Source organism: Solanum verrucosum, unplaced genomic scaffold, assembly GCF_900185275.1.
Source record: "Solanum verrucosum unplaced genomic scaffold, falcon-dt-bn FXZP01000125.1, whole genome shotgun sequence".
Lineage (NCBI taxonomy): Eukaryota > Viridiplantae > Streptophyta > Magnoliopsida > Solanales > Solanaceae > Solanum > Solanum verrucosum.
The window spans coordinates 3,306,161-3,320,700 of record NW_026019923.1 but is presented as its reverse complement, the minus strand read 5'-3'; the positions used below and the strand labels follow the sequence as shown (position 1 = coordinate 3,320,700).

General features: G+C 26.7%; 2 protein-coding genes across 2 annotated transcripts in view; one reads left to right on the top strand and one right to left on the bottom strand.

Annotated features, from left to right (window-relative positions):
- The window catches only part of LOC125824334 (uncharacterized), a 185,237-nt gene that overhangs the window by 137,706 nt on the left and 32,991 nt on the right, over positions 1 to 14,540 (top strand). The gene's annotated exons all lie outside the window — the stretch shown is intronic.
- Positions 376 to 6,499, bottom strand: LOC125824285 (NAC domain-containing protein 90-like). The gene is made up of 3 exons (XM_049503634.1): positions 6,276 to 6,499; positions 4,558 to 4,862; positions 376 to 816 (listed from the first exon to the last, which is right to left on the bottom strand). Exons 1-3 carry the CDS (start codon positions 6,460 to 6,462, stop codon positions 490 to 492), a joined length of 819 nt encoding a protein of 272 aa, XP_049359591.1. The 5' UTR covers positions 6,463 to 6,499; the 3' UTR covers positions 376 to 489.

Below are 14,540 nucleotides of genomic sequence, written 5' to 3'. Positions count from 1 at the left end.
TTTAAAATATAATTGTATGTTTACCAACACATGACAATGACGATATATGGAAAGATGGAGATATAAACATGAAAAACATATACTCTATTTTCACGACCATTCCTCTCTTTAGACGATTCTCTCTTATAAAATAATTCGATTGATTTGACTTACTATCCATAAAAAAATGACCAATTTAATTAAGACATTCAAAGTGTACAAAAGAGAATATATATAATATTAAAGTACATACTCCAATTATTATTTCCCATAAATTAAAATCCAAGAGAATGTCATCATAGGTTCACTCAAAGTATTTCCAACAACATTAATAGATTTATTGAAACCTTAGCTCTCTTAATTATTACAAAAGAGTACATTTTAATTTCTAATTTTTTGAGATCTAAGAATTGATGGATATATTTAGAGTTATTTAACCCTATTAGATAATCCATCAAGTCATTATACATATAAAATCATAATTAATCCTATCTAAATAACATTAATTTTTTAAATAAAATTCCAGTCCTCAAAATCCCATAATGGGGTATCAGACAAATCATTGTAATTTCCCATTGGCTGTATTATTTCTCTTGATGATGAACTTGTTCCAATATTATTATTATTATTATTATTATTATTATTATTATTATTATTATTATTATTATTATTATTATTATCATTATTATTATTATTATTATTATTATTATTATTATTATTATTAATTAGTGGTTGATGAGGGGGTAATAATAATCCAGAACCAGCTGGCCTTCTATCAAATGCCCTAACACATTTTGATTTCTTGTAAACTCTGCACAAGCTAAATTCATGTTGTAACTGCATAAAATTAAAAAAAAAAGTTATATATATGTATCGATAATGTAAATCAAACACAATATAAATTTTATTTCAGATTTAATCATAGCTATACTAAACAAATCAACTCATAAGGTTATATGTATCGATTTCAAAAGGTTTTTACATCATTAGGTCATTTAATAGGTAATTACAAGTAAATTTCTTGATAAAGGTGATTCACATGTTAATATTCACTAATATTGATTTATTTATTTATTTGTAAATTGTAATGTAATGTATATTATGTGTATAACTTAAATTCAAAACTTAAAAAAAAATATATTATATGATTTGCCTGTGCAACAAATATATACGTGATAAGTTAGGTCACTTATAAAATAATTATACATAAATTTCTAGAACAAGAACTAATAGGTAACTCGATAAAAATAATAAATTAATTACTATAATAAAACTACACTGATCATATATATAAAAAATTTACATTGTCAATATATATACGTTTATTTAAACATAAAAAGGTGAAAAGAATTTGTCACTTCGTACGTTATATATCTGAAAGTTTTTATTATTAATGGAGCACGATGGTGTCTCTCTCAAGAAAAAGACAATGTTATCTAATCATGACATTTTTTTCATAAATTTTGTAAAAAACTTTACACAACAAAAGGAGGTATTCGTTTGACTCATGGATTAAGTTATTTCGAAATTATAATTTTTATATTAATTTATTTCACTTGAAAGATAGAATAAAATAATATCAAGTTGGATTGAATAAGGTGAGACATGCATAAATTAAAATTATATATTTTATTTGATTGAGGGTATAAGATAAATTTATATTTTTAACCAAATAAATATAAATTTAATTTTAAACTTAATTATAAAATATATCATCATATCTCATGAACCAAACGATCCCTTTGAACCAAAAACATAACTTTCCAAGTAAATCAATACTTCAAAAATATATAAATTTGGGGGTAATTAACAATCAAACAATAACCATAAATTTTAAAATATTAAGTTAAAAAAACATGTGTGTATATATTTCATGTGTGGTGAACAAAAATAATTTTATTAGTTAATATAATGGCCTAACCCATCGGTGGCCTTCTAAACTTGACACGATCTTTCACTTAGACACCTTAACTAGGCTTTGTTCATTTTAGACACCTCATGTCACGCCCAATTGTGTCAATTTGACACTTTCTGCGCGCTGAGATGGCATAGCAAGTGTGATACACTCACTAGACGCGCGTGAGAGCCTCATTTTACCAAATTTTAATTTTTTTTCTTCTTCTTCTTCCCCATTTTTTGGCTACCAATTTCCAAGCTTAAACTCTTTCCATGGTGAAATAAATTTGACGATGTCACAAACAAAAAGTGAATTCTAGCGCCCATAAATTTTAAGCTTAAATACTTTCACTTATTTTGTTGTCCTTCTCCCTCCTCAAAATAATTTGAGAAAATCAACATAAATTTCAAGAAGAAAAAAACACTCAAAAATGGCAAGAAATCATATTTTCAATTATCAAATCCTACATTTGGTGGGGGAGGGTCGGGTGTGGTGGTGGGTGGAGAAGAAAATCTGATTGAGAGAGAGGGGTTGGGGTTTGAGGTGGAGGTGGGTAGTAGAGAAGACAATTTGGGGGTGGTGGGGGTATAATTTTCTTTTATTAAAAGTGTTTTTTTTTAAAATTATTTAGTTAAAGAAATGCCACATGTCAACGAGTCATTGGTAGTTTTTTTCCTACTCAAGATTCATCATTTAATAAATATTTTTATATATATATGCCACATGTCTTTATTTAATTCGTCACTTTGACACATCATCATCGAGTGTTTTACACACACCTTACAAATTTGGCAGATTGTCGAAAAAGTGTCAAATTGACACAATTGGACGTGACATGAGGTGTCTAAAATAAACAAAGCCTAATTAAGGTGTCTAAGTGAAAGATCGTGCCAAATTTAGGAGGCCACCGATGGGTTAGCCCTAATATAATGTATTGTCTTTATCATATACTCAATAACTAGTGGAAAAGCAAAAGAAGATAATCATGAAGAAGCATATGCCAAACACTAGATGATATCTACTTAAAAACAAGCAAATAATCCAATGCTAATTCTTTCTTTTTTTTCAATACAAGTTGACAATATATTCAAACCATAAATAATTTTCCTAGGGGCCCATGTATTGTACTTGTTGAATATAAACTTAAATAAATAATTTTTAAATAACCTAAATATTTAAATAAGATTATCACGGATTTTTATTTGTTATCACGCATTTAATTTGATATCAAAACAAATATAAATCCTCATATTAAACCTTACCGCCACTATTTATCAAAAATAATAATTAATTCACGTGTTCGACCAAGGAAAAAAAAAACAATCAGGCCCCATGTACATAAGAAAAGGTGTATCGAAAATAAAATACTTTTTTTGGTCTGAATTAAAAATCATTATGAAAAACTTAAATTGTAAACATCGTTGCTAATTCATCACTAAATTGCTTATAGTTAAAAAAAAAATTTAGTAATCCATGGATGTATGGAAGTAATAATAAATTTATTATTTAGCTATAAAATTTATCTAATATCACTAATTCTTATTATTTTAGTAATGAAATATCAAACAAAAAAATAATTTAGTTTAGACTCTCTATTTTATTGTTAACGATGTGATTTATAGCTATATATAAATATGTATATTTTAGATATAATTTTTGAAAGTTGCCTTTCCTAAAAAATATCATCATATGATTCTGTATCTGTATAAAGAAATGATTAATGAAGTACAACATTTTTTATTATGCCTTATTGTCAGAACCAACAAACCAAATTTTCTGAAGAATTCACTGGTTTAACACATGTAGAAGTTTCAATTACAAAAATAAAAATAAATAAAAATATTACTGTTATATAGAAGCGGCTACAAGCAGACAATTGTTCATCGACGTATCTGTTCTTATTTGAAGGTACTTTTGAAAATTAGTATTTTCTATGTTTTAATTTATATGTATTATTTTTTTGTTTAGCTTGTTATATATTTGAAAATTACGTATAAATATTATAAATTACAATAATTAAAAAAAGTTAAAGAACACATAAAAAAATTATGAGTACTTTTAAAGTTCTACCGGTGCCGCATAAAATTAGGACAGATTGAAAGGAATAACATATATTATTTGAAATTATAGTACTTTTTTTAAGTAATATCATATTGAAATATATACTTAGAAGTAGATTCACGATTTAAAATTTATAATTCTTTCAATGATAATACTATAATAATAATAATAATAATAATAATAATAATAATAATTGAGTTCACTATAAACAATAACATATAGGGACCTCTAGATCAGCTGCCTTTATCATTTCATCTAAAAGCTTTACATTAATAATTATGTTTCAACAACACAACTAGTTTTGCTTATTATGAACAATTATTATAGTTATTATATATCTTTTTGGCGACATGATGATATAAAAATTCAATGTGTTAAGTCTTTTTTTCACCTGATTTTTGGTATCTATATTGATGCTTTGATTAATTTAAATTCACGTTGTGTAAGAGGGAGAACTTATTCCGACAATTTTATTTTTTTACCTAGAGCTCAGATACAAAAAGGATGAATAGATCTTACCCATCCCACCAGAATCCTATTGGTATATTAAAGTTAAAAGTCATGATATAAAAACCTAGAAGTACTAGTACAACTAATATTTTTAGGGTTGCAAAACTAACCTTTAAATTTGTGATATGATTATTGGTTAGTGAAGGTTCTCCATGAGTACTAGCTTTATACTCATTCATCTTCCATTGTGTTTTCTTCCCATTTGGAGCTCTTCCTTTATAGAAAACCATTGTTCTTTTGCCTCCAATAATTCTATTATTGTTTGATGAATATACAAAACCAGGAGTACCAGTAGCTTTCCAATATCCTTGTGTTGTAAGTCTAGTAGGTCTTCCTCCTCTTGCTTCCCTATCTTGAATTGGAATGAAGAAAAACCATTGCTCAGTGTCATGTTTAATCACTTCTCCTGCCATTTCTGGTTCATTTTCAAGAATCACATGTTTAGAAAAACAAGTGTTAAATAACAATTCTATGAACTACAACGTTAATAATAACATATTCGGTGTAATTCTATAGGTGGCGTTTAGGAAAGATGGTGTGTATACATAGTTTTATTCCTACCTTGTGAAGGTAGGGAAATTGTTTCTGAAAGATCCTCGAGTCAAGGAAAGCATAACAAAACCAAATATGTAAAGCAAATAAAGAGCAATTATATGAACGACGACAACAAAAACAACAATAGCATATTCGGTTTAAGCCTACAAGTGAGGTCTGAGGAGGATCGATGATGTGTACACAATCTTATACACCTATTTCGTGGAGGTAGAAATATTGTTTTCGATAGACCCTCGACTCAAGTAAAGCATGACAAAAATCAAATATGTATAGCAAATACAATACAATTCTATAAACTGACAGTATAAAAAGATTCACACTATAGACATCGACGGATTCAAGATTTTCGTCAAGAAGATTCAAAATATACAAAAAAAAAAAAAAAAAAAAAAGCGAACTCACAAAAAAATTTACAATACCTAAAAGATATTATATAATTACATGTAGTGTTATTAATTAATAACTAAGACTACTAATTATTGAAGATAAAATTAAGTGAATAAAAACGTGCTTCCTCTCCTAGATTAAATTTAGATAAAATATTACATGCTTCAACATTAACCTAAAAAATCAATTTATAACATTTTATAATAGATCAGGAAACACAAATATTGTAAAAAATATTTAGGTTAAAATGTTAAATCTTATTTTCTTTAAAAAGGTTTATCAATCATCCTATCAAGTATATTGGTGCATATACTAAACACACAAAATCTAAATTGTTCTTTATGTCTAGTTATGATTTGAATTATTAGATTCTTTTAGTTTCAATTTGATTCTGGATATCTATTGAAAGAATCGATCAATGAAGAAAAGACTTAAAAGTTACATAAAATGAAGATTAAGTAACAAATAATTGATCTTTTTTACAGCAATAAATGCTTGATTTAATAATTAAACCATAATATAACAAAAATTGAAGAAAAGGCTAACTTAAACTTGAATGGTTTAATTTTCATTTTATTAGAGAGAATTAAAGTCATTTCTCAAAAGAATTACTTAAAATAATTTCACTCAAAAATATCGTCCGATCTTCAAAAATATTATGAAATCATTAAGAAAAAACATTTGAATCACCAAATTTTATTAGGGCTAAAACTTTCTCTCAACATATGACAAAGAAATTAATTACAAACATAGCGAATTGGAACTTAATTACAAAACAAAATTTAATATATATTGTATGATATATATATCTAGGTTTTCAAAAACATAATCATGCACAAACAATAAAAAAATTACCAAAAATAAATTAAGATGTATATATGCAAACCTGGAAGTTCAGATGGATTATGATGATAAATATTAACAACTGGTATAACACGTTGAATATCATTTCTTTTTCCATCAAGCTTATTTCTTAAATAAAATTCCACCAATTCTTCTTCTGTTGGATAAAATCTATATCCTGGTGGTAACACATTATTATTATTATTATTATCATACATATTATTCTCCATTTTTCCAATTAAAAAAATATATTTTTATGTATATATAGAATTTCTCTCTATTTTTTTTTCTTAACTCACTAATATTGAAATTCTCACTCACTTATTAATTTTGTGCATGTCAAGGTTTGTTCTAGCTTAGTATTTATAGAGTAAAAATGTGAGAATTTTTTTTTTTTGGGCGGGGGGGGGGAGGGTTTAGGGGGGTGGGGTAGGAAAGGAGTGAATAATAAAACGAGTAAGATAAGGAAAGAAGACTTAGAAATTTCAACGGCGGTGAACGTACAAGAGGAAACTTTAATACATTTTCCTTCTTTTAAGAGTTGTACTTTGTGTATTGAGTAGTTGTACATTCATTTTTTTAAGAAATATGTGGAATTAGTCAAGTAATTTCTACTTCAAAAACATGCACATGTTTTTTTTTTTAGTTACTAGCAAAGGAATGTTGACGAAATCAGAAATTTCGTTAATAGTGTTCAAAGTTTTAATTAGTGATCTGAATATTCAGTGTATAGTCTCATAAGTGAGGTCTATTTCCTACTGTTGAACAAAATAGAGAAAATTACTAGTCCATCCATGATGTATAAATTAATAATGTCTGAACTGATCCATTTCAAATCCATCTGGAGGTCTTTGGGCGTTGTTATGGACTAAAATTCTAAAGAAGAGCGAATACAATGGCCTTCTCAACCTAGGTCAATGATCTTTTTCAATCTTCTTTTTCAGGGACAGAATCAAGTCAATCGTTACGATCAGTAAAAGATAATAACATATATATATATGAGTGTGGAAAAGCAATAATATTTGTACATATTTATGCTTTTTGTATATATAATTTTCAGGTGAAGGATATTAAGCAATCGACCATCCAGAGTACATATTTTTGCCCATGTATCTTGTTACTCATGTATTTGATTATATATGATGCAATAAAAACAAATAAATTAGGAATTATTTTTGTTGGACAAACACATAGTATTAGTTCAAAATTCAAATAGATATTTATAATATTATCATGCATCGAAGACATGATGTCTAGAATCACCTTGTATATGTTATGACGCAAATTAGTTATTAATATTAATAATAGTATTATCTTTTGCATAACAAAAAAGTCAAGAATTATCCAAAAAAAAATTCCATATAATTAACTTTGTATTAAAAAAATAAATCAAAGTCACGATCTTATTTCCTTGACTTATTTAACCAAGAACGTGGAAAAGGTAAGATTAAAGTCAACAATCTATTTGTATGCTAAGTAAAAGAAAAGCCAAGCAATATGGGCCTGTATGGAAGGACACTTTGATAATTGGATTTGGTGTAATTACACTGTCTTATCCTGTTTGGAAGGACATGTAATTACTTGGTCAACAGATAATTGGTGTAATTGGCAGGGGGTAATTACACTTACAATTCACAGGCAAAGACTGTGAATTGCTACTTCTTTTTTTTTAATATCTATTTTTATTTATTTTTACTTCTATTATTTTAATTTCTTTTTATTTTTATTTTTATTATTCTAAAAAATTGTAAAAGTCTATTTTTTATTTACTATTATTATATTTCATTTTATTCTTGTTCCCAACCTTACTTTACGTGATTCTATGTAATTTTCTCGTATTATCTATTTCTTTATGCCATGTTTATTTTTTCATTAGCATAATTTTATTAGTATTCTAATTTTTAAATTAAAATAGAATTTATTGTTAAGTAAGGTTATAGACTTACATTTTCTTTATTATGAAGAAATAAAAATAAATCATATTTATTGCTATGTTGAAATTTGTTATAAGAGTATTCTGTTAAATTTTTGTTTTGAATTTATTACTTATGTTATATTTTCAGTTTCATTTGTTTTAGTAATATTGAATTTACATTGCACGTCATTTTTTAATTAGACTTGATAGATTATATTTTTGTCAAACATTTAATAATTTATGATATTTTATTTATATATTACTATTCTTTTTATCAAACATGCATTTCACAATGTTCGTAGAAACTTCATACTTTTAATTGTTATGATCAATACAATTGAAATATATTAATTTGAAAAAATATAAATCAATTATTTTTTCATAATATTAGTTACAATAAATATGTTTATTAATTAATACATTTTCAAAAAAGAATATATATCTTAAATATTTAATTTAATGTCATTTATAAAATTTCTTATTTGTCTAGTATAAATTTAAAATGATTAATTTTTATTTTTAAAATTTATTATAATTTTATATTGCAATTGTGCATCCAAACAGAACATGTGTAATTACACTGTGGCATCCAAACAGGACATGTGTAATTACAGTGTAATTACACTGTGGCAACCAAACAGGTCAGTGTAATTACTAGACTGTGTAATTACTAGGCTGGTAATTACTACCCTAGTAATTACACCAATTTCAATTACCTAGTGGCTTTCCAAACAGACCCTATATGATTTTGTTAGTTTTACCCCTTTAACTAAGTTTAATTATAAGCTCACTTTCTTGCTATTTTTCATCAGCATATGTATCGAGTAATTTTGTCTCCTATTATGAATAATTTTGTCCATCATATGCATATGAGATTTGGACATAGATCTCCAAGATTTATAATCACTTCATTAATTATTAAGCCACGTTCTTGAGCATATTATTTCCTCAACCCCAACTTTCTACAAGATAATTGTTTTCTTGACACCCTAAAACTATTTATTTATCATTCGTAGTTTCCTATTACAAAATATGATAGTTTATATTGCAAATTATCGTTTATATATAAAAAAAAAAGTGTATTTTGAATGAGTTGATTTTGTTTCAACCTAAGTTTTCAATGCATGAAATTAACTAATAACTAGCTATGGTGAAACCTCTCATAGAGAAAATTAGTCAAATGGATTTGACCAAATTCAGATTTGCATCGAAAAGTTTAACAATGAGGTAAAATGCTTCCTAACAAAAATCAACAGGGCTCGAATCTGATACATATATATGGTTAAGGACGAAGGAATACTTACCACTCCACCCGCTAACCTGGTTGCAATCTCCTATATATATATATATATATATATATCCAACCATGAAGATGAAAATATAGTTCTACTTAGTAATCTAGACAGAATTTAGATAGACTTTTAATATAAATTGAATTTTTTTTACATAATATATAATGTAAATATTTGTTTTGGTTATACTGATCAAATCCTAGGGTTTCATGTATGCATAATGGCTTGAAATTTAATACTATACTATTATTTTAGTATAATTAAGAAAGAAAATGTTGATTCCTAGAAGCTTGAAAATATATTCTTCAGTCAAATTTTAATCTTACCAGGAAAAAGGAATTTACTATATATTCAAGTCAATTAAGGACCCGTTTGTCTTTACTAAGACTAATATATGTCTAATTCCAAATATTAAGAATATTGTATAAAAGATCTCGAACAATTTTATGTTGTTTATCCATCTCATCGTCTAAATAGCTAACGATGATGTTTGTAACAATGTTACGTTGTTTAACCATCTCATCGTCTAAATAGCTGACGATGATGTTTGCAACAATGTTATGTTGTTTAACCATCTCATCGTCTAAATAGCTAACGATGATGGTTGTTGTTGGCAATCACAACTGAAAATTGTGGTAATATATAGTTAATGGTAGTAGCTAGTGATTGATAGCGGTAACAATTGGTGAAATATACTGGGATACTCATTATTGATAATTATCGATAGTGATTAATGAACGGTTATATATAGTATATATTAATAATGTTCACTACAAAGAAAAAGCACGTCAAGTATTGAGAAATTTCATTGTTTGAATATTTTTTCTTTTCACACTTCACTATATATATATATATACCGCGTCAAATGTATATATGGAATCCTAGTTAACATCAAGATAGGAATCTTTGTCTACTTCTTGTCTCTCTATTTTATTAATACTATAAAAAAAAAAAAACACTTAATAGTCAACTTAATTAATTAATTTTAATACTATTAATTAGATCAATATTTTTCATTTCTTATGTTACTATTAAAAAATTGAGTCAAAACCGGCAAATGTGGTCGATTTCTTAAAGAAAAATCAACGCTCAATCGATGGACTGGATATCGTCAATTTTTTGTGGCAACTCAATTTAGGATAAGTAGTCACACGATAAAACACATGAGAGATATTCAGTATATAAGTAAGCATGGTTTATACATCCTAGTGACGCGTTTTAAAGTCGTGATGGTCTAGGCCTAGAACAAACAATATAACTAGTGAGATGGGTTGTTACAGATGGTATCGAAGTAACTCCTTCTGTCAGCCTTGTCGATCTGGATTAGAGTTAAATTGAGTTTAGGTAATTTCAATATGACGAAGCAAATCTCAGTGCTAAGTCTAGGCAAATTTTATGCGGTGGAGCAAACTTTTGTGAGGAAGTTAGGTCTCAGCAAAACACAACAAAGACATTGGATATATACGTAAGTAGGTCTATCTGACATTAGTGACGCGTTTGTCATGCAAGTCTAAGCCTCGCGGACAATATCACTAGTGATTTGAACCGCTACGATTTTGCCTTCACTGATTTTGTGAGATCGATTAAAATCGAGATACAATCAATATATTCTATCCGTTAACTTTTCAGAAATATACATAAAAACATTATTTTATATTTTTTGGAGGCTTAATTTAATTATAGTTGGATGACCTATTTGTGGTCGCAAATTAAACATAGTGTTGACCAATTAATATAATAGAACTTTATTCGATTCCATTTTCTACAACTGGAATTAATTAGTCATTTGTCAATTAAATAAAAGTTGTGGAAAATGGAATTCAAATAAATAAAGTTCAACTAAATCTGTTGGTCAACACTAGTTTAATTGTGACTACAATAGATAAGAATATATTATTTCAACTCTAATAATTAATAAGTAATAATTGAAAATTAAAAAAAAAAAAAACTTGTAAAGGGGAATTGTAATATTACATTTGAATTGTATTTTATATATATATATATTATGTTAATATAATGGTTATGTTATAATAAATATTGACATCATTTTGAAAAATTCTACTATGCTATTATAAATATATTCTTTTTAATGATTTGATATAGTATAAAGAAATTTTTATACCGCAATTGATATATATATATATATATATAAATACTATCAAAAGATAAGTTGCAACAGATGGAACTGTTCTTTTCTTAACCAAAGATCTCGGATCTGAGCTCTTGGTATGAAAAAAATCATTGATAGAAAGCGTTTTTCTCTGAATGGAGCTTTATACAACGCAAATTCATTAGATACAAAACACCAAATGAAAAAAATACCTTAAAACTATTAATATTTTTTCATGGACTTCTCTACTAAGTTAGTTAAGGTTTGTTGGCAATAACAATAGAGACAAAAATATAGAGGTGGAAATTATTTAGTTTGTATAAAGACTTATCATTAATATTTATTAATATATAAATGCTCAAACTCCTTTGACCATTTAAAGAGGAAAAAGGTTTGTGTAACTTTGATACCAACATTTCTCCCTTAATTTGACTCGACTCGTAAATTTATTATATATTATTTATTGAATATACTTGAAAACACCTTTAAATTCGAAGTGATTTATTAGCTTGAGACAGTTTTAAAACACTTCTTTACTTGACTAACTAAACTTAAATACATCCTGATTTTATAATATGAATGAAATACACTCCTAAACTCTCGTCAAGTTTAAGGATATTTTCAACACTTTTTTTCAATTTTTTATTATGAGTCTCGTGCTTCTATAAGAGTTTGAGACCATTTGCTATGCCATGTGATAGAGGGTGTATCTAAGTTTAGTTAATCAAGTAGGAGGATGTGTTTAAGGCTGTCAATAATCAAAGATCAAAATTATTAATTGATATTAAATTTAGAGATGTTTTCAATACTTTTCTCAAATTTATATGCATTAATGATGTAAGGAATTTTACATATTTATATGTTTTAATTAATTATGTTGAATACACATGTAAGTTTATAATTATTTTTAGTTATATATAAAATATGTTGTATTTATTTGACCTCGTCTTGTGTTTAATTTTTTAAAATTTTTTACTCCCTTAGTGCAAAGTTTTACTTGCCCTACTGATTTAAACTTATCATTAACAATTGTGTTTAACTAACATAATATACATTAATAATATAATTCTTTTTATATTATTAGATTATGTTTACCTGTTATTGCTGATAAAAAACTTCATTTGAAAATTACCAAATAACATATATCGGATAATCTATAAAGTTCTTTTATATATTGAATAATATTGTCACTTATATTTTACCTTTTTAAGTACTAAAATGACTAATTATAATTTGTTGTGATGCTGGGCCACAGGCCTTATTTGGGGTTCCTTCCATTAGAGAGTTCTCCTATCTTGGGCTATTTGGTATTTTATTTTTGTTAATTATTATTTTGTATAAATTATAGGAACCACATATTATAAGTACTAAATAATATCTTATCCCTTCTAGTTTTTTATTTACCAAAAAATTCTTAAAAATGATGTTTGCGGGATACATAACGTTGTGCACGGGATACATTAGGTTTGATACATTCCACATAGCGGGATACATAGCGTTGTGCACGGGATACATTAGATTTGATACATTTCACATAGAGGGATACATAGTGTTGTGCACGGGATACAAGCGGGATACATAGCGTTTGATACATTCCACATAGCGGGATACATAACGTTGTGCACGGAATACATGCGGGATACATAGGTAAATATGGGATTTTTGAAATTTTTGAAATAAGTAGGGATAAATGGATATTAAGGTAAGCAAAGGAGTGTAGTTAAGTAATTTGTCCTATTATTTTTTATGCGAGTAAAAATAGTTTTTCTTTTTTTTTACATTTAGAAGGATTAATTATGGTTTCATTTATTTTTAGTGTAATTCTCTCAATTAATAAATAAACGAGTTACTAAATTACGTAAGACGAGTTATGTCTTCACGGGCTAATTATTCCATCCCTAAATGTGTCCCACTCTTGATAGGTGTCATCTCAATCCTATCACGTATATCACTTGACAAAAAAAAAATTAATTTAAATTTTATGAATTCATATCCGAAGTTTCATTATAGGAAAAATTACAGAAATCTCACATTTTAATTTACTTATTACCATTATCCCCTATAAGTTTTACAAATCTCCAAAATCCCTTATTTTCGCGCATCAGATTAATGTATCAGCGCGTATATTAGTGTATCTCACGCATCAGATTAATGTATCATCGTTTATATTATTGTATCCATTTGAGGGATTTCTGTAATTATAAACTTTTAAGGGATAGATTGTAATTTTTCCTTAAAAGTATGTGATTGTTGTAATTTGCCCATTATTATACCCCATCTAATTTATTAGTTAGGTGGTTGATGTGATTGGTTTGAATCATGTCTTTTAAGTTTATTTCTTTAAAACTTACGGGTCGTTTGGTACGAGGGATTAAAAATAATAGTGATGGGATTAAAAAAAAATTATCTTGTTTGGTTGTTATGTTTGGAATAACTTATCCCATCATTTATATCATAGTGATGGGATAAGTTATCCCATATATATGGTTGTGGGATAAGTTATTCCAGGATAGCTAACTCCATGATAACTTATCCTGGGTTAACTTGTGAATCTCTAGTACATAAATCATTTAAGAGTCAGTTTGGTAAGGTATACACAAATAATGTTAAAAAGAATGTATTAATAATGTTGATATGCTAAAATTATTTCTTATACATCATTTGATTTGATATATTAAAAAAAACATTCAATTGCATAATATCTATATATATTTATTAAAAGGTATCCTCCACAAATATGATGGAAAAGATATGAAAAAGACTTTAAGGAGTAGTTATGTTTTTAACCATATTAATAAATGCATTTAAAATTCTTATATAACTAATACCATAGCTTGTTGTATATTAATGGGAAAAAAAAATCTGAAATATATTTGAACTTTGACCGAAATTGTTGTTACGATATCGAACTTTGGAAAGGACCTTTTTACCCCCTACACTATTTAATAGTGTATTTTAAAAGGTATATATGTGCTTACGTGGACATCATAA